Source organism: Ahaetulla prasina, chromosome 5 (assembly GCF_028640845.1).
Source record: "Ahaetulla prasina isolate Xishuangbanna chromosome 5, ASM2864084v1, whole genome shotgun sequence".
NCBI lineage: Eukaryota > Metazoa > Chordata > Lepidosauria > Squamata > Colubridae > Ahaetulla > Ahaetulla prasina.
Window position 1 is genome coordinate 107,777,431 of NC_080543.1, and position 26,630 is coordinate 107,804,060.

General features: G+C 34.9%; 1 protein-coding gene across 4 annotated transcripts in view; it reads left to right on the top strand.

Annotated features, from left to right (window-relative positions):
• PCCA (propionyl-CoA carboxylase subunit alpha) overlaps window positions 1-26,630 on the top strand; it is a 250,707-nt gene that overhangs the window by 165,448 nt on the left and 58,629 nt on the right. For all 4 annotated transcript variants that reach the window (XM_058184791.1, XM_058184793.1, XM_058184792.1 and 1 more), the window contains 3 exons: window positions 4,323-4,425; window positions 17,024-17,122; window positions 24,442-24,495. In XM_058184791.1, coding sequence (XP_058040774.1) covers window positions 4,323-4,425; window positions 17,024-17,122; window positions 24,442-24,495 — 256 coding nt within the window. The remainder of the gene's footprint in view (window positions 1-4,322; window positions 4,426-17,023; window positions 17,123-24,441; window positions 24,496-26,630) is intronic.

Here is a 26,630-nt window from a genome sequence, read left to right on the forward strand (position 1 = left end):
TTTCATAATTTGTTGGTTGTTTAAATAAACTGCACATTGCTGATTGTATAAATGTTTATTCTGCTGCCAGTAGCTTTATTCTTTTGGAATTGCTTCTTTTATCTTAATATGCAGATATCTGATAAAATGAAGATCTGTCTTTCTTACTATTGGGCTGTCTTCTCTTCTAGCTAGCTCTAATTCTTTTGCAGAAGAACGGGAAGCTTGGGTAGGGGAGCATAGCCCAATTATACTCCTTCTCCCTTTCCATCTAATTGCTATAAGAGTAGAAACCAAGAACTCAAGGTAATTTGCACCTCTGAGAGAAAATCCTAGCTGAAACCAAAACAACTGTCCAATTTTCAAAAAGATTTACCTTTTTTAATATTCAAAAGACGAAAAAGTGGGGAGGAGGCCCAAACAGCAATGATAATCACAACCCTCAGGTAATTGTTAAAATATGAACTTCTGAAACTAAATAACAACCAACATACAAATTTTATAAAACACGACCCAGAGTTGTAGGTTTCACTAAAAATCTCTGAGCATCACTTTGTCCTATCATCCAGACAGGTTCAGGAAGAGAAACATTGGCTAATTGCAGAGAAATTAAACCAGTGGCATCCACCGAGAATATCTGATCTGCTGTCTGAGCTACATTATGCCTAAAAAGAACAGCAAATGAAGAGCTGTTCTAGATCTGAAGCCAGCAAATTAGTCAAGAGAAAAGTTTTACACGCAACATGGAGTAGCTCTATACTACTATAGAAGCGTTCTCCAACATGTCCATATAAAAGCTATACTAGTGAACTGGCTGTGAATATGCGGCCTTTTCTTTCAGCTTGTCCATGGCTCCAGATGGTTGATTACAGCATTACTTCTCACGCTGTCATGAAGTTCAGAAGCTGAACTTTGTGATTACAGGTTCAATCAAACACAAGAGGGAGACTCACTGTTCTGTAGCAGGATGGTTCAACTGTATGGATTTAAATCTTGGGAATAGAGCCTGAGCATGTATATGTTGTGCAGGGAAGGTAATATGATATGGAAATTCCTTGATGCATCTATTTGCAGCAGCTTCTAGCCTTACAATCAAGCATTGTGATTCCAAGTAGAAAGAGTAGAAATTGCAAACTCTTTCTCTTCAGAAGGCCTTTTCCCTCTGAGATCAAGGAGCTGATTTGAGACTGACAGCTTCAGAAAGGATGGTCCAGTTTTTATGTGTCGTATTAATATAGTAATTTTATGGCTATGCTTTGTGATGATATTTTACTAATAATAGACACATTGAATAGAACCTACTAAATTAATACTTGAGTAGTTGAATAGTTTACAGACAATAGGGTGATGGCAAGTCAATAAAAAACTTGTATAGCTTTGCAGATGCAAAGCCTGAAAAAAAACAAGGCTGCCAATTAATATTTTAATGTCAATAATAAGGAAGATACTACAGGTAGTCCTCAACCTATGACCACAATTGAGCCCAGAATTTCTGTTGTTAAGTGAGACATTTGTTAAATGAATTTTGCCCCATCTTACGACCTTTCTTGCCACAGTTGCTAAGTGAATCTCTGCGGTTGATAAGGTAGCAACCCAGTTGTTAAGTGAATCTGGCTTCCCCATTGACTCTGCTTGTCAGAAGGTCACAAAAGGGGATCACATGACCTTGGGACACAGTAGGTCATAAATACAAATCAGTTGCCAAGCATCTGAATTTTGATCACATGACCATGGGGATGCTGGAAAGGTCGTAACTATGAAAAACAGTCATAAGTCACTTTTTTCAGTGCCATTTTAACTTTGAACCGTCACTAAACGAATTGTTGTAAGTTGAGGACTACCTGTATTGCTGAATGATAACAAAACTTCAGGAAACGAAGTTGCACAAACGTTGGTCCGACTATATTTGTGAAATACCATTGAAATAAAAAGAACATTCTTTGCTTCCATTTATTCCAATGTAGCAGTAACAATTACATTAATACTTGCGATAAAACCAATCGGATCTAAGAGTATTTTTGCTTGCAGAAACTGTTTTTGATTTCTCCTAGTAACATACATGCTTTTTTAAAAAATCCTCTTTGACTTTATTTTATTGAGGAAACCTCGTTCCTAAGTTTCCTCAAGCAATACATAGAGCTATCTAGCTCAGGGTTCTCCAGTTGGAACTGACAGTTAAACAGTTTTAACTGTTCTGAACCTCCAACCCCCACTCTCCCACAGTGATTGCATTTTGGACACTTGGTAATTGGCCTGCATTTATGGCCATTTGCAGCATCCTGCAATCATGTGACTGTGTTTTATGAAAGTTTTGCCAAAAAATGAACTTTGCTTCCAGTTGTCAGCAAAACTGGGCCATAGTGAATCATTGGCTTGAGGTGCCAAGTTTGCTTAAACCAAGGGTCTCCAACCTTGGCAACTTTAAGACTTGTGGACTTCAGCTCCCAGAATTCCTCAGCCAACTTTGGGAGTTAAAGTCCACAAGTCTTAAAGTTGCCAAGGTTGGAGACCCCTGGCTTAAACGGTTACCACAAATGGGATTGCTCACATGGGTAACCCACTTTACAACTGTCATGATTTGTGACCATGATAACAAGCTCCATTATAGTAAGTTGAGGACTACCTACTATAGGTAGTCCTCGTATTACTACTACAATTGAGCCCAAATTTATGTTGCTAAGTGAAACATAGATTAAGTGAGTTTGCTGCGTTTTATGACTTTTCTTGCTGCAGTTGTTAAGTGAATCATTGCATTTGTTAAGTTAGTAACGAGGTTGTTAGGTGAATCTGGATTCCCCATTGACTTTGCTTGTCAGAAAATCGCAAAAGCTGATCACATGATCCCAGGACACAGCAATGGTCATAAATATGAACCATTTGTTAAGCAGCTAAATTTTGATCATGTGACCATGATGCTGGGGATGCTGCAACGGTTGTGTGAAAAACATTTGTAAATCACTTTTTCAGTGCTATTGTAACTTTGAAATGTCACTAAACAAATTGTAAGCTGTGGACTACTTGTATGTGTTTTAAACTGGAGATATAAGGAATTGTACCTCAGATATGTCATAAATTACTGTATTGAACAATTAACCTTATATAATAAATTCAATAAAACTTGGTTTATCTAGATACTGAATCTTTTAAATCTATGAATTTGCTGTTATAGTTTAAGATTGATTGCTTTATATATAGATTATAGTTTTAATTTACATATTGTAGTGTATATCGAGAATTCACTTCCATTATTAATATTTGTTTGTCATCTAAGTTTCTTGTCAGGAAGTTTCTTGATGATATAACATCTCTTCTTAAATGGGATTAAGTTCTCTAGGCTTCCTTTTCTATAGATGTAATTAAGAAAAATAGCCTGGTATAGGATTATTTGTAGTATTTGTACAGAACTGAAAAGAGAAAGGCTTCTGGTGTAATGAAATCACTAAACATATGTTGAGTTATAACAAGGGCATACAATCACGGGAGAGGAACTCAAGGAGAAAAGTGGGCCAATTATGATAATGAACAGGTAGCCAAATGAAAAGGATGGAAGAGAGCATGGGGTAACAATGTGAAATTATGATTAGCATGGTAAGCAGCTGGCATAGCCTAAACATTGTCAGATGTCTAGAACATCACAGCTGAATGCAGTTTAAGGACAGTATGAAAGGACAAACTCCTTGGTATGATTGGAAAGGCAGTTATTGAAAGATATGAAGTTTGCACTGAGAGACTAGTAATTCCCTGAAATTTTCATTTTAGAAATCTTGTATATTACTGATTTATATGTTTCTTATATGCTTTGAAGTGTTTCTTTCCAAAAATATATTCAAATATTGCTTTTTTCTCTTAAAATTTGTAATTTGATCTGTTTTCAAAGACTCGATGAATTTTCAGTAAGGACTATTGGAAATATGTATATTTCTATATATTTAACACTGGGATCCCATACTGCAGTTTTGTTGCTGTTCTTATTAATAAGAAAATATTTCAGCTTGTTTGTTTTAAGATAACGTAGGAGCACAATATTTCTGACATTGCTTATTTACAGAACAGCCCTAACTCTCAGAGGAGAATTAGAATGTAGATACATCTGTCTCCAAGCTACCATTATGTCATGTCAGACTAACGTGTTTAGGGTCTTGTTTCAAGACTGAGTATAAGCCTCTCTCACAATCCCATAAGACCAAAGGCTGTAAAATACTTGTCCCCCACCCTCACCCCCAACTAGCATGAGTTGAGTGGCGCTTGAAGAAGCAGATTCTTTACAATTAAAAACACCGCCTTAACCAGCTTAATTAACTAAACTGAAACTATTTGTAATGTATTGCTGTGGTTTTTTTTAGGATTTCCCTTGCTCAAGCTGATACGAAAAACTGGAAATTATATGTCCAGCTTGGAGACACAACTCATTCAGTTGTAGCTTCTCATCAAGGATCCACTTACTTTGTAAGTATTCCCACTATTGTAATAAATAATGTTTTGTAATTGTGTGGTATTTTTGATTAAGGTTCCATGACTTAGACTAAATAAAGCACCTGAATAGTTTCCAGAAAGGGATATTTCTGTTGATCTGCTTCTAGGAAATCAATTACAAATCTTGTTGTACCTTAAAGTCTATCAAGTGTATTTTGATTTAATATTTTGTGGATTAGACCAATTTCATCCAAAGCATCTTATGTAATGTAATCATCAAAAACTTATATCAGAATAAATGTACATGTCATGCTTGAACAAACAGACCCAAATGTTCAGGTAGTCCTTAACTTACAACCATTCATTTAGTGACCATTCAAAGTTACAACAGCACTGAAAAAGTGACATGATTTTTCACACAACTGTTCCAGCATCCCCATGATCACATGATCAAAATTCTGATGCTTGACAACTGACTCATATTTATGATGGTTACAGTATTCCAAAGTCATATAATCGCCTTTTGCAACTTTCTGACGAGCAAAGCCAGATTCGCTAAACAGCATTGTTATGATCAACTATTATATTATACATTATAATATATAATATATTATAATATCATATCATATCACATATCATATATATTATTATATTAACTGTAGCAAGAAAGCTTCTAAAATGGGGCAAAACTCACTTAACGAATGTCTTGCTTAGCAACAGAAATTTTGGGCTCAATTATTGTCGTAAATCAAGGACTACCTGTATAGAATCCAAACTAGTTACTTTATTGTTCTATGCCTACTTCCCAGACTAGCAGATTTGCCTGGGAAAGACTAGATAAGTCTCAAAGGACAGTCAATCCTTGCCCTCTTGTGTTTACTCAATGTCCATGCTAATTTCCCATTTGAGCCCTTCTCTCAACTGGGACATATGCTCTCTTAACAGTACAGGACTTCAACTTCAAACAGAAAAAGGTGTTTCAGAATGCACTTGGATTCACATGTAGTAACTCATAATCTGGTGGACCCTCCCCAATCCTTGCCACATCTCCCTTGCACCCTTGTATGCCCCCTTCTGCCCTTCCCCATCTGACAGAACCTATTTGCTTGCTTGCAAGCATCTGGGACTTGCAACTTCCTGCTGTCTTCCCCACTGACTTGGTTGTGGGGAGATGGCAGGGGCAACTAGGTATTATTTAGTAATTCCAGTCCCAATTGCTGTCTTAAATGACTATAACTTGTTGCTGGCAATCCTTATGATTTATATTGATATATTGACCATCAATTGTGTTGTAAATGTTGTACCTTGATGAACGTATCTTTTCTTTTATGTACACTGAGAGCATATGCACCAAGACAAATTCCTTGTGTGTCCAATCACACTTGGCCAATAAAAAAATTCTAAATCAAGGACTACCTGTATAATGTATACCCTTCCTCAAAATCAGGTCCTTACTTTGCAATTATTCCATTCATTGTGAGATCTATGAGCTACCCTATTCTTTCAAGAAGCTAATTTGTAGAGAATAATTTGGCTTTGAAATGATGTCAACATACTTCCTTCTTGAGATTATTTACAGGGCAAATATACTTTAAATTTGGAGCAAAACTAATAGTAAAAGTTAGAAAAATAGATACACATAGTTGTTGTCTATTGTTATTACATACTTGATTTTACATGTTGAGTGCAACAGCTAAATGTATATATAATAACGAATATATAAAAGATTTAATTCTTAGAATTATACTGTCCTATATTCTGCTTCACAGAAATTGTTTAGTGAAGAACAAAGGAATAAATACAAATAATTGTGGAGTGACCCCCTCCCAACTCAGTCCTGCTCTCTCAATATTTGTTTGGTTTATTTTCCTCTCTGCTGTGTATATCTCTCAATTGGAAAACATGAAACACACTCATTTTGATTCCCTCCTGATATTAAATATCTTGGGAATAAATTGAGATTTTTAGCTCTGGAAGTATCATACTTCCAACTGTTTAAATATCAAATATTTTACCTTAGAATTAAGAGTAGGGGTTTTTTTGTGTGTGCTTTTGTCTTTTTACTGTCCCTGCAATCATGCCTGGTATGTTCTGATATGGAATGCAGAGGAACCATTTCATCAGTGAGTTTACTCGCAACAGGCTTTATCTTGCTTTGTAGTTGGAAACCAAAATAAGGAACAGTTATATTTGCAGATTTTCTAGGGAAAAGTTTCATATGCCATCTTTCCCACATCAGAAAATAATTCACTGCTTTTATGAAAGCATCAGCATGAAAAAAAAAATAAAGTTGTTAGTTTTAGCTTGAAATAGTTTTATTGTGATGTTTTGGTTCAGATAATGCATTTTGATTAGTTGTAAACTAGTATTTTCTCCACCAATATTTAGCATATTTCTTCCATATAAATATGTATACTATGTGGAAATATTGTCTTTTGAAGCATTTTGTTTCTAATTATTCACAGTTACCATTTTATTTTGAAATCTTACATGCACTTGCATTGCTTTAATGACCTTGTAACCATAATTGTTATTTAGAAGGTGTGTTACATAATTGTAATACACCTTCTAACCATAATTGTTATTTTCCCCCCTCATCTTTCTCAACTGCTGTCTTTAAATATGGATCTTAGTCCAACCCTGTATAAGGCCTCCTGTTCACATTAGAGGGAGTAAATGAGTATGAGGTGATAAATATTGAAAGTACACTGTGCATACAGCCAATCTTACTGACACACGGAAGTTATATGTTCAGCAGCATTATTCTGAATCTATCAGGATATATATGGTAGGTTAGAAGCAGTGGTTGGTATCATTTTTTTTTACTACCGGTTCTGTGGGTGTGGCTTGGTAGGCATTGCATGGCTTGGTGGGCATGGCAGGTGAAGGTTACTGCAAAATCCCCATTTCCTTCTGATCAGCTAGGACTTGGGAGGCAGAGAATAGATGGGGGCGGGGCCAGTCAGAATTTTTACTACCAGTTCTCCAGAACTGTTCAGAACCTGCTGAAACCCACCTCTGGTTCGAAGATAATAGTTTTAGTTAGGCAACATTGATACCAGGTCCAAGTCAAAAGACAACACAGTGAAATCAATTGAGTCAAATCTGTTATTTGCTTCCATCTAATGGACAGAATATTATACAATACACACACACACATTTGTTTTCTGAGGTGTGTATATATATATATATATATATATATATATATATATATGTATGTATGTGTATGTATGTGTATGTATGTGTGTGTGTGTGTGTGTGTATATGTGTATATATATATATGTGTGTATATATATATGTGTGTATGTATATATATATATATATATATATATATATATATATATATATATATATATATATATATATATATACTGTTTCTTCAAGTGTCTGGAAAGGCAATTAAGGATAATTGTTTTTCTTTATTTCATTTATCCTAACCAGCTCTATTTTCTATTATATCAATAATCTCTTTTTTAATTGTTGCCCCAAGATATTTTTTCCTGTTTATTTTTCTTATCAGTTGTGCTTATGGACATATATTGGCATAATTTTAGATGATTTGGTATTAATTCTAAAATATAGTTTCAAAATACTGGAATTCTGGGTCATTCAATGAAAGTGATGGGATATAGTATTCAACTTTTAAAAGGAAATGCTTTTTTTAACTTCTGTACATTTCTGGATTCTACTTTGGAGCTTCAGTTAGAACGTTCTAGAACTAATGAGTGTTTGGTTCCTTCCTTTCTAGTTCATATGGCCAAGGGACATGGCTCTAGCTCTTTCTTTTACTACAGCTCCAGGATCATCATGAAGGGTAGACCTCCTAATTAACCAGAGTTCATATAATGAAAATAATCTGTTGCAAAATTTAATTTTAAAGTTCTTTTGTTACTCTTTCTGTTTTAAGCCTTTTGTGGGTAGTAATGTTTATTTTTCTCATTAGAGGAACCAGAATGAATTCCACTTCATGCCATTCCTGGCTTATGGCCATAGATGCATTTTTTAAGAAAAGCTTTACCAGTAGAAGCAAATAGCTTCAAATGGTTATTCCTAATGTATTTTGAATCTTTCAAGAAGTTATTTGGTAGTCACTGTTTTTATTGCTAGGTCCTTGGTTTCAGGTCCCAATGTTAGCAAACATCTGAACTCTGCTGTAAGTCCACACTGGCTATGCCAATCCTAATGTTTGGCATCACTGAAATAAATGAGACACACATAATTGCACAGTAGGTAGACTGTGACCATCTGCTTTGAAGTCATAGCTTATAACCGTGAACTCCTGCTGCTGGTTTGCCCATACTCAATTATATCTATTAGCATTTTCACGATAAAGTTGAAGTACCAGATATAAATCTGCCAAAGAAATAGTTAACTCTCTGTGTTCTGAATATTAGCTCTTCATTTTTAACTGTTTCATTGATGGAACATGTCTGATGTGCAAGCTATTTCATCTTGTTATAGGACCTCTGAAATTCGTGCCCAGTGGGGAGAGTTCTCAGAATGCTGCTGCCAAAGCTTGCTTTCTTTGCTCTAAATTTCATTGCCTTTCTCAGGGCAAGACAGGCTTATTACCATGACTTTAATGTGGCTCTTAAGGCTTTATGGCATGAAAAGAAAATAACACTACTGTACTGACTAGATGTGCATCAGCTGTGACTAACTGTTTTGATGTAACCTTTTCAAAAGACTAGAGCAGAGCTTTCTTTTTTGAAACGTGTAAAGCGGCGTAGACATAGTTTCTCAGATGGATCTAATTAGTCCTTCCTAGGGAATGGCTGCCTATTTGTTGCAGCTGAATTCTCATTGCGTTCACCCATAACTAGAAACACCTCGGTTCAAACACTTTTTTTTTCAAACAAAAAGGGGTTTAAGGCTCCATGTTTTACTGCTTTTTGATGTCTGTTTCTCTTTAACAAAGAGAACCTTATGTTTGTACAACTGTTGTTATTAAAAAAGCCCAGCTTTGTTGAAGAACTCATCAGTATCTGACTGTTGGTAAAAGTAGAAGATGTTGATATACTAGGTAGGGAAGATCAGTTACATGTTTCTCACACAGCAGGCTCATTTATTAGAAATGAAGACAGTCTTATAAGTAGCGGAATGCAAATAACACACATCTAGTCAGTCATTTATATCTGTTATGACTGTTGCCAGCCTCTAATCCATTCTATCTCATGGCTGGCTGGGGGAATTCCGGGAATTGAAGTCCATATCTCTTAAAAGTTGCCAAGATTGAGAAATATTGCTCTAATCTCTCACAATGGTCTTTCCCAATCTGGTCACACTTGAAGTAAAGATATTGGAGTTTGCTTTTTAATGAATGTGTGTGCTTGTAATGTAACTTTGACTTGAAGTCTTAAGACTTCTACCCCCTCGTGAATAAAAAAAAAAATTAAGCAGAATCTAGCTTGAAGATTCTTCTCAGTTTTTTTTACTCCAGTTTTTTTTTTTAATATCATCGGATTGAACCTAGTTACGAATAGGAGGAATTACTGCTATAGCAATTGCTTTGGTAAGAAGGGGAAATTGCTGCTGTAGAGTTGATTGGGCAAGAAGGGTGGCCATATAAATAAAAGTAAATATTGAAGGCGGAAAAAGGTCATCTCTTCATCTTAGGCTCTTCCAATTGCTCCATGCACAGTAATTTATGTGGAAATGAAGACTATCAATATTTAAATTTCTGATTGATTTTCATCTTGTAATCTAAGTCAAAATATCAAGGTTCATATCCTGGGTAGACCTTTACCCAAGGTTGCCTTGATTTCTCAGCAATATCTAAGCATCTTGAACCTAAATCTTGCAAAAAGACACAAGAAGATGAAAGGAGTTTGTACTTGATTTTTCTAAAAAACAAAAAAACAAAAACAAAAACGCATAGTGTGTGCTGACCATGATAAATCTGACATTTATGAGACAATTTTCATAAGACATCCTTTTTGTGATTTATTATCACTTTTTTTTTTCAAAAGAGGACACTGTGGTGACTGAAATTAATTCTTAGCAGTTTCAAAGCCAGAAATCTCACTGTTCTTAGTCATCAAAGCTCATTCTCTTAGAACAGTATCTATTTTATGAGTGTAAAATTTTCTTTTTAACAAAAATCTGTGAAATTACAAAAAGGTCAGATATCACTTTTAAAAAAATAGCTTTTAATACTCGACAGTTTCATTTAGTAGAAGCATTCTTATATTTTCTTTTTTCTGTAAATAAAACATTATGTAAAGTGATGTTAGAAAAAACATACTGATCAAATTAGATCATCTAATTTTGCATCTAGTCTTCCAGCTTGGCCTGCCAGAAAGTTTTTTTTATAGAAATAAATGATCGGCTTATAATAATACCTTGTTTTCTGATTTATCACCAGATATCAGTATTCAGAATATTACGTTTGAAGTTAAAAGAATACTTAACTACTATGACTAATTGTCATCAATAGATCTTTTACATGCACTGCTTTTTTTAATGATCTGGGACCGTAAGAGTGCATTGTGATAATGATGCATAAATTAATTTTACATTATTTTAACTAACTTTCCTCCTTACATTTAAGAAAATGGTCATCTCTGGATCATAAACAGTGTCAATTGTTATGTTTTATATGATGAAGTACTTTTGTTTTTCCCTAAATCTGCGGCCTATTTCATTAGATAATTTTCAAATGGATTCTTTTCAAATTTATTCAAAGAAGAAAAACAAAAAACAGTTGATATGCTTAATTTAAATGGCCTCTCTAAAACAGAGCTATTGCCTAATTTTTAACAATATACTTAACCAAATTAGTGTTGCATTTATCCTTAAAATACTTAAAAGTCATAGACCAAAACAGTTAAATTACAGCATCCAAAGTATAAGTACTGTTTGCAGCAGAAACTAATCATACCAAGATTATGTTGCAGCCTAGCAGCTTCTTTTTAAATGATGTCTAACTTTTTGCTCAGAGTGTCCCTTTTTTTTCTCTTCAGGAAATAAAGTTTGGAAGATTGAAAACCAAAGCATTGTCAAGTTGCTGGCATAATTCATTAAATGTAATTATAGTTGATTGCATTTTGTACAGGTTCACAAAATTGATCACATATTATAATGTCTGACCATGCATAAAAGAGTTTAACTTGTATGGCAGAATAAATTTCAGGTCTTTCATCTGTTTTATTATGACATTTAGCAGGTAGCAAAATAATATTTTATGTTAAATGTTTAATTTCTTCCCTTTCCTTTTTTAATATCTTTTTTACAAATCACCAGTACAGTACAATACAAATCACCAACACTATATTGTCTTAGATTTTTCCAATTATTTTTATTCAGTGAAAATAACATACTCTTTACTTATGGCTTTGCCTTTTTAAAGAAAAATAATGTAATGATGTCAACAGCAAGACATTGCATCTCTTTTACCGACTATAATTGGGACTATCAACTCTGTCATTAAGTGTAATGTCATGACTTGTGACTTCCTGCCAGCTTCTCCACTGATTTTGTTGGTTGGAAGTTGGGTAGGAAGATTGTAAATGGAGTTCATATGACCTTGGGATGCTATGACCATCAAAAATGTATCCTGCTTTCCAAGTACCCAAATTGCACTCATATGACCGTAGGAATGCTGTAACCACTGCACCTCCGAGGACTGATCATAACTCTGTTTTTTTTTTTTAATGCTTTGATCAGTTGTTGAATGAGGCAGTCAGTAAGCAAGGACTACCTGTATTCAATTTTGGTCAAACTAGGAAACACGTGTGTAAAGCATTTTAATGAAGATTCAGTTACGTAGTTGTAATAAACATAACAAGCTTTAAAGAAACATCACTCTGTAAGGTATCTTTGGTGATCATAATTACAGGTAATCCTCAGTTTACAATAGTTCATTTAGTGACCGTTCAAAGTTAAAACAGCACTGAGAAAAGTGACTTATGACCATTTTTCACACAACCATTTCAGCATCCCCATTGTCATGTGATCAAAATTCAGACACTTGGTAGCTGACTCATATTTATGGCTGTTACAATGTCCTGGCATCACGTAATTCCCTTTTACAACTTTCTGACAAGCAAAGTCAATGAGGAAGTGAGATTCGTTTATTTATTTATTTTATTTATTTATTTTGTCACAACAGTATATATAAGCATAAGCATGAAAGTAACTATATAACATATATGCATATATATAAGTATAAATATGTAATAACTATATTAATTGGATATAATGAAAGGAAACAATAGGACAGGAATGGTAGGCATGTTTGTGCTCTTATGCACGCCCCTTACAGACCGTTTAGGAATGGGGTGAGGTCAATAATAGACAGTTTTTGGTTAAAGCTTTGGGGATTTTGAGAAGAGACCACAGAGTCAGGTAGTGTGTTCCAAGCATTAACAACTCTGTTAGAGAAGTCATATTTTCTGCAATCAAGATTGAAGCGGTTAACATTAAGTTTAAATCTATTGTTTGCTCTTGTATTGTTGTGATTGAAGCTGAAGTAGTCTTCAACAGGAAGGACATTTATTTTATTTGAATTTATATCCCGCCCTTCTCCGAAGACTCAGGGCGGCTTACATTGTGTAAGGCAATAGTCTCATTCTATTTGTATATTTATATACAAAGTCAACTTATTGCCCCCCCCAAGAATCTGGGTCCTCATTTTACCTACCTTATAAAGGATGGAAGGCTGAGTCAACCTTGGGCCTGGTGGGATTCGAGCCTGCAGTAATTTAATTGTCTTACTAGCTAAGCATCTACAGTGAATCACTTAACCATGGCAAGAAAAGTTGTAAACTGAAGTAAAACTCATTTAACAAATGTCTCACTTATCAAGAGAAATTTTGGGTTCAATTTTGGTCATACATTGAGAACTACCTGTGCTATAAAAACAAAGGGAAAGAGACTTCATAAGATACTATCCTGAAATGTTAGCAATAAGCACGGAGATGATAGTTCAGTATCAAGGAGATTTGAAAAGAAAAATAACAAATAGGCTAGTTCAAAAGAAGTGTGAGTAATTAGCATATGTGATGAAAGCAAAAGGGTCAAATTATAAATACTAAGTGGATGATTAACATAAATGTAATAGTTTTATGGTCATTTGAATACAGTTGGGAATATAAATTACACAAAGTGCAGGGTGTGAAGTCATAATTAAAGCAATGCCTATTTAAGGGCCATATTAAATGTTTGAGTGGCATTAATTTTTATTGATGCTACTACTACTTCTACTACTTCTACTTCTATAATTTTTTAGGAAGTAAAACTTCTGTGTCTAGCTTCTTTTACTGGGAAATAATGTGCTCCTTCTGGGTGGTAAAATCTTGTGATAGCTTTAGATTAATAATAATAATAATAATAATAATAATAATAATAATAATAATAATAATAATAATAATAATAATAATAATAATAATAATAATATTTTTATTTATAGACCGCCCTTCTCCCAAAGGATTCAGGGCGGTGTACAGCCACAAGTAAAATACAGAAAGAAAACAACAGTACAAAACTAAAAACAACCCTTAAAAAACCTATTTAATTTGGCTACTTATAGATAAGAAAATATTCCCACTAAAATTTACTAAAAAATTTAAAAACCCATACATATGAGCTTTCTGTGATAAGGAAACATAGAATGATAAGGAAACAAGATATTTGTAGGTGCACACCTGCTCAGTATGAGTCCAATTTATTTCCCATTTGTGAATTTTGAAACAATATTGGGCAGAAATTAAAATATTATTTTTCTGACAATTTGTTGATAACTTTGCTGTGCTTAGGCTAGTGCCTAAGAGACAAACTGGCAACAAATGCAGGCTGGTATGCCACTGCTGTGGCAATTTGAAGCCATCAGCATGTGGCTTTTGCCACTAGTTGAAGTTTCTATTTGGAAGATTCTCCTGGTTGCCCCAGAATATAATTTGTAGAAGCAGAAAGAAGCATTTTCTATAGAACACTTAAAATTCGTACCAGTAGCATCATCAATTGCCAGTTTGTTTTAGTAGTCCAGGATAGAATCTGTTCTCTGTATGTAATAATTTTTTTTTCTATTTCTCAGAATAATGTAGTGTGAACAATGGGAGTGTTTTGAATGGGTAAATAACCTTCAGCCCTCTACTTTCATGTTTTTGACAATGGAAGATTAACCAGATTTAAGTCATTTGCCATAAGTATTTTTCCTTTTCGTATCAGATAAAACAAGTCAGCAACTCTTAATTTTATAAAGTATTGTTCCCTCATTGTTTCATGGTAGGTACTTTGATGTGTTTTACTTTTTGTGTATTGAATTGATAAAAAGCTAGTGTGAAAACATTTCCATAAACTATTTGGAACATTCAGTTTTCCAATTTACGTAAGTACAGAGGAAAAGGTGTGCACACCCTGGAAGAATTTGGCACCAGATTAGGATTACCTACTTCCTTTACCTTTAAAAAATTACTAATTGGGTTAACCTTGATAAGACTGTGGTTTTACTTTTTACAAAGCTGCCCTTGACATAAAATCCTTTTAAAACATATTTTAGCCTATCAAGAATGTTCATATATTTTTTTTTCTGATGAGAATACTTATTAAGCTTGGTATCCTGTGTATGAATTGGAACATTTAATTGAATAGTGGGTTTTTCCATAAAAAGTAATGTTTTTAGTGCTGTTTCACTGAAGCGTTCTTTCTTTCAGAGATTCAACTCCAACCTATTAATGTTTGATACTTGGAAGTAACATAGCAAATCCAAATTGAAGCTAATTTATGCTAAACAGCAAGGATGGGTATCATATGCTAGGGAAAGTGCAAAGATTGTTATTCAGGGTCAAGTGCCTTCCCAAGGCCATTTTAACAGGCCTCAGAATGTAACAGAAAAATAATTATTGAAGATAATTAATATATTAATTATATATTATATTAGTATATTATTAATGCCTTTTAATTTTAATTGCATTTAAATGTAAATAATAAGATTGCCTGGTAAAGCACAACTAGTCAGATGCCCTTAATCTAGAAATTGTGAGCCTTTGCAGCATTACAACTTTTAAAAAAGAGAAATACAACATCAGGCTTCTTGGTATTATTTCTAGCATTTTAGCGACAAATGTCTATTCAAGAAGGCGAGGCAACGATAGATTTCTCAAAGTTGAATCTGATACAAAAAGAATTTGTTAAACCTCAGAGGGTATGCTACAGGAAGAATGTGAATTCTGCAAGTTGATATTATCCAAGTGGCAGTCAGAAATGTAGGAAAGTAGGTGTCATAATATATTCTTCTAAAGTAGTTAAATGCAGTTTGTTTACTTATTATTTCTATTTAATCAAACTATATCAACTATATTAAGACCACAAATAGATTTCCAGTATTTACATTCTTATTTGCTTAGTCTAACTTCTGGAGTGACTAGTACATATCCTGTTCATTTGTTATGGAATGTTTTCAATGGATGCATTCAGGCTGTTGATTCTATCTTCATCTGATTGGCGTCCTATTTTTTCTCACTTGGCAATTTCTTCTCCCAAATTGGTTCCCTTGCCATCCTAGTAGATGGTCTCATATCATGGTTGTTTAATAAATATTCTGCAACATGTACCCACTTCAGTAGCAGATAGTTTCCAAGAACTACAATACAGTAGCTTGCCAGTTGCTTTCTGTGCTTATTTTTGCAAATTCTACAGAGTTTTTGTTATTTTGTTTTTAAACTACATCATACGACTTTCTTGCTTTTGCAGCTTTTAAGCTCAGTAAATTTTGCTCTGGTTAATTAATGTTTTAATACCAACATTTGAACAATTAAAATAATGCATATTTTTTTCTAAATAAATAAATAATAAATAAATTCCTTAAATAATAGGGAAAATTCTCTAAACCATGGGAGAGTGAAGCCTTTCCTGGGAACTGAATGGTTAGAGATTTTAGCCCAGAATCAAATGGAACATGCTTTTTTTAAAAAAAAACAACAACCCTGTAATTTACAACAATCCAAGGGTTGAATACCTGGGTTACTCAACTGATCCGAATTTAAACACCAAGAGTCAAGGAACAGCAGGAAGGAAACACGTAGAAATGGAAATGTTAGATTCACATGTGGTTTTCAATGAACGATAGACCACTGCCGGCTGCTTTTAAATAGAACAGGTACAGATATGGCTTAGTTTTGGGTGTTGGAACCTTTGTTAGGTATAATATCTAACCCCATTCTGATGGATGACTTGATGTAAATGGCTTTATATAGATATTAAATAAGAATGAGGAGAGGACATGAGCAGAGTGCTTTTGCTTGGCTCTCTGAAGCTGTTGATGCATCCTGGAACTAGGTGCTCTGGTAGACCCCTAATTGTCTGATTCCTCCTGTACCTGCTGAGTCCATCCCAAGTGGCGATTTTCCGCTAACTTCTGAGGCTGGCGACCTGCTGAATTAGGTTGCTCAGGTTCAGCCTCTGCCTCTGAGGAGTCCAAGTCCATAACATTTTGTACAAATTATTTAACACTTTCCACAGGTAATTTCCATAAATGTGTTTCACTTTTCCTCAGCAATGCTAAAAAGACTGTGTTGACAAATCCTACCTTTTGTGGCAGAAACTGTGGTGCTTCCTCTTTTGCATACAGTGATGAACTTGAGTTTTACTTCTTGTCTGGGTTTATGGTAATAATATTCTTATATCACAACAGGTGGAAGTCAATGGGAGAAAACTTTGTGTGACCGGTGAATGGAATTTGGCTTCAGCTGTGTTATCTCTCCAAGTGGATGATGTTCATAGAACTGTCCAGGTAAAATATTTTGTTGCTGTTGCTTTTTAAAATTTCTACACCATTTTAAATCTGGCAAGTTAGTGTTATAAATCTGGGAAGTGAGGTCATAACTGCACGCACTTAATTTGTCCCTGGCAATGAAGGAATACAAAGCTATAAAGCACCCTTTCCAAGGCCTTCGTACCTTCAAATGGTCATTAAATGACCATTCAAGGACAACTTGTAGTTATAACAATTGAGTCATCTTAAAGAGCAACTCGATGTAGAGCACATTGTAATAGTTCACATATGAGATGGCTAATGCATGAGTAACCATGAATGGGGCCTCAGTCTTGCTAGAGGTTGAGCCTTAGTCTGTTACTTTTCCTCCGGATTCTCTTAGTCTCTAGAGATTAAACTTCAGTGACATTGCTTAGTTGGTCTAAAATTGAGATATGTAACTGGTATCATCAATGTACGTAACCACATTCTGATGGATGACTTCATGCAAATGGCTTCATTTAGATATTAAATAAGAATGAGGAGAGAGTCAAATCCTGAGGTCCCCTACAGAGCTTACACTTAGATCTAGATCTTTACTTCCATGAAAAAGGAAGTAAATGGAATGACCAGCTGAAAATGTCTCTGAAGGAAGGGACAAAACTACTGTAAACCTGGCTCCTAATTCCCTGACATGGCTCAGGAGGATATCCAACATGCTGTCACAATCAACGGTATTGAAGGTTACCAAGAAATCAAGTAGTTCAATGACAGATGCACTTCCCCATCCTGGATATATCATAGATCATCAACAAACATGATCAAGGCTGTCCCAATACAATGTCCAGTATTGAAACAAGATGAAATTAATAATTTATTTTAAAATTCAGAATTGGAGAAAGTATAGCATAAGTAAATCTCTCTCTATCTTGTTACCTTTACTCACTCTCCTGTACACTGACAGAGCTTTTTATACATTTCTTGTACAAAGATAAACTTTAGGAAATCTAAGAAACAATGATAAAAGAAACATTCTGATGAGATTTTGCCAGTCAAGGCAATCAGAGACAGTGCGAGACACAATGATTTACAAGATTTCTTGAGGTGTGAGTACTTAACAACAGGAAAGATTTTAAACAATGTACATATGTGATTTAGCATTGTAGGAATAAAGCTGCGTTGGTCTACTGTGACAGAGACTCAGGAGGTGCTTCTAACAATTTTTTTTTAAAAAGCGTATGTTTTGTGAGCTGCAGCTTACTTTATCAAATGGCCATGAAAAAAAACAAGGAAAAAACAAGAGAAGCACTCTTTCTTCCTAAATGAAAGCATAAAAGTAACATTTTAATTTTTTTTAGTTTTAATCATCTCAATTTTAATGCTGTTTTTTTTCTATTTGTGAGCAATTAGTTAAACTGTAGAGTAGTTAAATATGGGTAGTTTTACCCAAGTACCATACTTCTTCTCGCTTTGAATTGGGCCAAGGAAAATGTCCTCCCAATTATATATTTAGGGATTGAGATTGCCTAGACATATGGCCAATCCATAGAGGGTGAAGGAGCTAGTTGGAAATGTATTTTTGAGAAGAGATATCAAATCCAGTTGAATATCTTTAAGCCATTGCTTTAAGCTGCTTGAGTGCTCATGTTCAACTGCACAGAGCTGAATGAAAGAATATTAAAGAATCTCCAATTTTTAATCTATTGCTTTAGACCAGAATGAAACAACATTATTGTTAAGGATCTGAGGTGTCAGAGATACAGGGTTAAGATATATATATATAGTAGCTCTGCATATAAAAATGTGCAACCAAATATTGGTCAGAATTCTACTTCAGAGTGAAGTATCATGTTTGAGACATAGCAAGGAGCTTGGAGTACATAAGTAAGAGATTGGAGTACATGGAGTAAGAGATTTTGTCTGAACAAGAAAAAGCTATATGGGCAAACTGGACTCTGAATAACAGCTCTGCTCTAACTTTGGCTAAGTACGGTTGGCATGCAGCAGAGATAAATAAGGCCCCTTTATTTTAGGATGATTGCCCTGCTACGGCAGTTCTCTGGGCTTTTGTGCTACATATTCCCTGGGCATTTCACATGAAAAGATTATACCTGGGGATTTAAATGATTTAACCTGCTCAATGGAATAATTATTTAACATCCAAATATGCTTTTTAGCTGTTCGGCAAATACTGTCCACTTGGATAAAAGTTCTAAGATGGTGTAGCTGCAGAATTGAATATGTTTCTCTTTCTCTTTGTGTCAGTGTGCAAAGTAAAGTTTTAACTGCCTTATCTCATTTTTGTCTTAATGTTTAGTTGTTCTATGTTCTAACAACCTGCACAATGTACAAGATAACAGTTACAACACAATGAGTGCTGGCACTTTTTAAAACATTTGGTATAATATGGAACTTATGGAAAAGGTTGCTTTGCTGAAGTTCTAGAAAGTACACTTTCAAAAATCCATTGAAAAGGGTGTAAGACACTTTCAGAATGTTCTTCCCAAAAATATTGAGTAACTTCGCATAAATGGAGACTGGCTGGAAAAATTATTTAAATCTAAACATTTATATGTTTTTATATTTACTGTAAGACCATTGAATGTATCAATTTCATGCACTCTACATTGGAAATTAAACCCAAATTTGCTTCTTACTGAAAAATCATGTAGCATATTGTGTCTTAGCGAGATAGGTGGCAAACAACATTTAATAAATAATAAATAACATTGTCCATCTGGTTTGCTAAAGCAAGAGAGGTTGTCTCAGTGGCCCCTGACCTACGGAATGTTGGAGAGCTTGTTCTTGTCTCCCTGCTTTTTAACATCTATCTGAAGCCATAGGGAGGGATCATGGAATAGTTTGGGGAGGGGTATCATAAATCTCATGATACCCACTTATACATCATTACTTTGAGCCATGGGGAATATGACATTGACCCCCTTTTCAAAGGTTGTTCCTGTAAGCTGTTGGGATCTGGATGGGAGGGGATGGAAGTTAGAACCCTTAGAAGTTAGAATTGCTTTTGGTAGCTTGGATTAACTTCTTGACAGGCAAGCATTAACTATTAGGGAGCAGGTTTGTAACTTAGGGGCCCTTCTGGTATTAATGGCTTCTGCAGGAGCAGCGGATGGAAACGGTGGCCAAACTCTAACTGGTGTGCCAGTTGAAACTTTACCTGGGCCAAGAGCACTTAGTAACAGTAACTCATGCCCTTATCACCACCTGGCTAGACTGACTGTAATGAGCTATATTTGGAGCTGCCCTTAAATAATATGTGTTCCAAAATCAATGGCCTGTATCCTTTTGGGCTCCTGCCTTTGGGAGCACATAAGTATGATTTTGCTGTCCCTGTATTTGTTACCAATTGGTTTCTGTTTCCAATTTAAAGTGTGGGTTTTGTTCTATGAAGTCCTTCAGAGCTTGGCACCTTTTTTTTTTTTTTTTTGCATTTATATCCCGCCCTTCTCCGAAGACTCAGGATGGCTTACACTATGTCAAGCAATAGTCTTCATCCATTTGTATATTATCTACAAAGTCAACTTATTGCCCCCCAACAATCTGGGTCCTCATTTTACCTACCTTATAAAGGATGGAAGGCTGAGTCAACCTTGGGCCTGGTGAGACTTGAACCTGCAATATTGCAAGCAGTTGCTGTTAATAATAGGCTGCATTAGCCTGTTGCGCCACCAGAGGCCCCTTTCAGTTAGCTAAAACTGAGGGAGTTGAGGCAAGAAGGTGCTGTGTTCCATGGTAACACCAACACTGTGGAACAACCTTCTTGTGGAGAGCAAGAGTATCTCCTTCTAAAAGCCCTAGCAGACTGAGCCATTTCAGAGAGCCTTTTCCCAATTTGATTTGATATTCCTATCATTTATTTTTTATTGGGTGGTATCACTAGACAACCCATGATACGTTGGCTCATTGTTTCAGAGGTGCTTCCTTACCAAATTCCTCAATGCCTTCAACAATTGCAGAGCTTCTAACACACTTTTAAAAATTCAGGGAGATATTCCGCCTTGAACGTAGCCTGTATTGAAGTGTATATCACAGGCAAACATCAGCAGTTGACCACAGGAAATGTTTTATGACATTTTGTATTATATTATAAAATGCTTTATGATAATTTTTATCTCATAAAATTTGCCAAATTTCTATTCCATTGGAGTCATGGATTCCAGATTTTTGACGTATTCTATAAATTAGCCAGTTTGACATACCTTTGTTCCAAAATAATGCAGCGTTTCAGCCAGTTAACAGTTGCAGTCATAAAATTTTAGCAGCATATAGATTGTATTGCTGTGAGTTTTTAGTTTTTGTACTGGGTATGTTTTATATTGTACTTTTTCCTATGAAAGTTTACTATTGTGATGGCTTAAAGTATATTTAATAAATAAATATTTTTTATAATTTATTTACCTTTAAAATAAAAGGACTAGATACATTATGTTTTAAAAGAAAAAACATTTACTGGTATATTCAGATGCATTTTGAAATCTATGTCCTCCTATATCATGCATACTATTTCTTCTGGGTAAAAATAATAAAGATTGGTCTGAATTAAAAGATTCATCCTTTTAGATTAAAAAGTTTGGAATCTGGACCCTCATACACACACCTTGATGGCATCTGAGTCAGAAAATATCATATTACAGTACTTAGGTACAATATTCAGGTTCTGTCCTTTTTTCTTACATATTGATGAATAAAACATCTGACTTTCACCTTTGTTCCATTATCAACTATTCAAGTAGTGGATTTTTTCCCCAGATAATGAAATTTGTGGTTCTCCAATATAAAAGATATAAAGATGAAGAGTGCTCAGGTTTTTTTTCAAAATTAAAGAATATTCTTCACTTAACTAGTTTTGACAACCTCCTGATTAATTTGTATCTGTTAGTTTTGGCACATAAATTCTTCATTGTAGGTCCTGGTACTTTGTTCTTCTTTACAGTTTCCGAATTGTGATTGTGTTTCCTCTAGCAGTTGGGAAAACTGTATATTCCTGTTTCCTTTACAAATGTAAATGTCAGGTTTTTTGTATGATTTTTCCCATATTTTCCATTTTGTTAATCATTTTTGTTGAAATACGTCCAGGCATGTTTCATTCTGCTTTGTTTTCTTACGAACAGACTGGAGGGCTAAAACATAATGTATTAATTGAAGGGAAAAAAAAAAGAAAAGGCAATATTGTTGTTTTTATTTAAAATGCAACCATAATTGTTTCGAAGGGAAATGCTTCCAATAATTATTCCTTTCATGAAGCTTTTAAAAAATTAGGTAATATGATAAAGCTATCTTAAAGTATATAGTATATGTATCTCTATGAGTATGTGTGTGTTCTTATTAAATACCTATGTTACCTGCTATTCCTTCTGTATCCCTTATTCCGCTGAATGTAAAATAGACATTTTGATCAAACTAAGCAAAGACGAAGGATAAACCTGATTTGTTTGATTGTTTGTTTATTTGTTGCGCCTTCAAGTTAGTGGCAGTTGATTCTTGGCAAGTGCTTGAAAAAGACCTTATAGTTTTCTTGCCTTTGCCTTCTTCCTAGGGCTGAGAAAAAGTGGTGGCCCAAGGTGCCCACCTGGCTTTTGTGCCTAAGGCAGAACTAGAACTCATAGTTTCCTGATTTTAATTTGGTTTCCCAATTTTAATCTTCTCCTTGGTAGTTCTTTCATTAGGGTATTGTTTTCTACCTGCTTCTTTGTCATTGTATGTTGTAAATTACTCTTCTTAAGCATGAGAAGAAAAACAGAAGTCATTTACAAGGTTACTTAGCCCAAGACTAAGGAGTCCTCTATAACAGGGGTCTCCAACCGTGGCAACTTTATGACTTGTGGACTTCAATTCCCAGAATTCCTCAGCCGGCACATGCGGGCTGAGGAATTCTGGGAGCTGAACTCTACAAGTTGTAGTTGCCAAGGTTGGAGACCCCTGATCTATAAGACTCCTTAGTCCAATAAGAAAAAAACAGGATTCATCTACAACATATAACGTAAAGATGGTAACAGCCACTATACACAACAGACAGGCAGAAGACTAGCAGAGTGCTTCCATGAACATCAACTAGCAGTCAGAAGATATGATGAAAACTCTTTAATCTGACAACATACGGTCAAATGAAACCTCATAACTGCTAACTTCAAATAAAAAAGGCTAAGGAATTCTTAGAAGTTTGGCATTGAGACAAATCAACGATCAAGACACATAGAGATAAACCACATTTAGATGCTACTCAAATGAAGACAATAAAAAAACTAAGAAAGAAAGAAAGACCAGAACAATGCCCAGCAGCCAACATCTAGATTAGCAGGCAATTAATCAAGCAGAAAACACTATCCTAATCAAGGAACTACTGAGAAGAAAACCACACTCCCATTAATATTGGCAGGAGAAATTATCATATATAAACGTAGAGCAAACCCCACACTTAACTTATACTGATGATGTTACTTAGTTGAGTAATGAAATGTCTGCAAACAAAAATCCAAGCTCAGAGAGCACCAAGGATGCTACAGTTCAACCCTGAGCTATGTGTGTTCTCTTCTATTGGACTTGAAGCAGTATTTGATCCTGTAAGAGTTGTAGCATTTCACACAAACATAAGCAAAGACAGTACTGAATCACTATCAAATGGCTTGTGGATGAAAATGGTAGAAGTGGCCTAACGGTCACTTACCCTAAATCTGTGCATCTGCTGAGGCAAGCTGCAGCTCTCCAAAGCATATGCCTTTTAATTAAATTTGGGAGTTGGAAAAGATGCTACCAGATGCCTTCTGATTTTTTTTTATCACCATAGAATAACATGGCTCTTCTCATACAATGTCCCAAATCATTAAGTACATTTTATGGTTGAATGGAGATTAAGATCTATTGCATAGGCCAAAAATTAACCCACTGTATTGAGCTCAAATAAATTTGTTGCAGAGCTTTGTGTAAGTGGAAACAAGAGAAATAGAAAGATTTACAAAAATGCAAGACAAATAGAAAAAATAATAATATGAGTCTCTGACAATATATGTGGACATTTAAGATTTCTATCTTATTTGATCAATGAAGGATGGAAAGAGAATTGATTATAGTCAATTCTGATTGATTGACTGATTATAGACCGTTTTTGAAAGGCACTGAATCCAGTGCCCATTCCATTCAGCTGTGAAAACTAAATACTATCAAACATTAATATAACTCTTATTTTCTTGTATCACATGCATTTCTGCTTTATCTGTGAGTTTCATTGAAAGTGACATGTGTATAATGTCTCTGGTTTCATAAGCAATTTGTCAGAATTCTTAAGGAGAAAATTTCTTGTTGATAAGACTATACTCTAATTGTTATTCTGTTCCTTCTAGTGCCTTTCTCGAGATGCTGGTGGAAATCTTAGCATTCAGTTTCTTGGAACAGTGGTGAGTAATGCTAACTTTACCAGGTATTCATAGACATTTTATTAAAAATTAACATACAATTTTCATTTCACATTTTATATACATTTAACGTAAGTTTTCATTTCACATTTCTATATTATTTAGTTATGTAGGAATAGTTGTATTTTGATTAAAAGGAGGAAAAACTTTCCCCTCATATTTTGAGCATTTATTGTTTAGCAATAAGGAGAAATTTCCTGACAGCTAGGACAATTAATCAGTGGAACAGCTTGCCTCTAGAAGTTATGGGTGCTCCATCACTGGAGGTTTTGAAGAAGAGATTGGAAAGCCAATTGTCTGAAATGGTATAGGGTTTCCTCCTTGAGCAAAGGGTTGGATTAGAACCTCCAATGTCCCTTCTGTTATTCTGAATTTCAACAGGCCTTTGTCTGACTTGAATTCGCAGCTGAGAAGAAGCAGATTCCTATTTTCCAACAGAATCACAATCAAACAGTAAACTTTTTTCTGCATGCCTTTATTCTCTCTCTCTCTCTCTCCCCCCCACCCCGTGTGTGTGTGTGTGTGTGTGTGTGTGTGTGTGTGTGTGTGTGTGTGTCCCTCCCTCCCTCCCCCCCTCTCTCTGTGGTATATATGAAATGAATTTCTATCTGCCATTGTCATGAGAAAAGTAAAAGTGGGAAATCTAGAAAAAAGTCGCTACATAAAGCTAGAATCTAAATAATAACAAAAATTAAATCTGAGTTTAGTCAGATGCTTATCTTGGATTATAATAAACCTTTTAAACCCAGAAGAGTGATAAATAGGATTTTTGATACAACAAACTGATAGTGAAAACTCCAAAATCTGCTGGATCACAGCAGATGATAAAAAGAACCATCACAAACATTTCTAGGTAGTACCAATTTGTTATGATAGTACCAGGAAAAATTGAAACTCAGAAAGCAAATGATACTAAGAACAAAAACATAAGATCAATTGAAAGTAGAAGAGTAAACAGCAAGAAAAAAAATGACAAGCTGTGTATTTTGAGGAATTATTTATCAAAGTGCATGGGATGAAAGGATAATCTTCTGAATAGCTCCAGATTGAAATAGTTTTGGGTGGTTGTCTAACTGCTTTCTGCTGAGTATTCAAAGTTGTTAGGCTTATATAAGGAAGGCAGGTTTTAAAGGGTTAGAGAGTTTAAAGGGTCCTGAGAACTGAGAAAGGAACAAGAAGAAATAAAACCCTTTTCTACTGGTAGTCTCTGAGAAGAAAACGTGAAGAACAGATATGCATCTGTACCTTCAGTACATAACTGTGTGGTAAATTTGTCTTTGTGATTGAAAACAACAGCATTTACTTATACCAAATGCAAACCTCATAGCTGTCCTTAAAGAAAAAGTGAAAGGATTGGAGTAGTGTATGGCCACATTTCAGATGATGAGAAAAGACATTTTATCAGCTGAAAGACAGGACAGAAACAACAGAAACTAGCAGTGGAAGCAACTTTTTATAAGGAAGACAAATACAGGAATAAGATCAACAATCAAAAGCAAGAGACATAGAAGATTCCGCTAGAAATAATAAATAGATTTGAGGCCTTGCAGATAAAATGGGCTGTGATCATTCAAGGAAAGAAAAGAGACATTGCAGAACAGAAACATAACAGTAGTAGATCCTTCAAGAGAAGACAGGATGCATCTTTGCCCTCTAAGAAGAGAAACAAAAGAGTCATGATAATTGGTGACTCACTACTGTAAGAAATTCAGACAAATGTATGCTGTCTAGCCATGTCAGCTTGCGAAGTGGCTGTCTGCCAGAAACAAGGATCAAAGATGTGACAGAACAAATTTCAAGACTTTTAAGTCCAATATCATACAATTTTGCTAATAACTGCAAGAACAGATTGTCATGCATAATAATACCCCCCTCCTCCTCTTCCTCCTCTAGCACTGGATGGAGTGGATGCCCACTAAAGAACTGGCCCACATACAGACATAGTTCTAAATTAAATGAACAACTATGACATCATTTCTAAAGATGATGAAGAATCCTCTACAATTTACCTATTGCACTGACTACAGCCAAAGATGATGTTGCCAATAACAAAGAATATTTGTAGCTGAGCGGTCCTTGGTGCTCTATGACTTGGTTGTTTTCTTACACATGTTTCA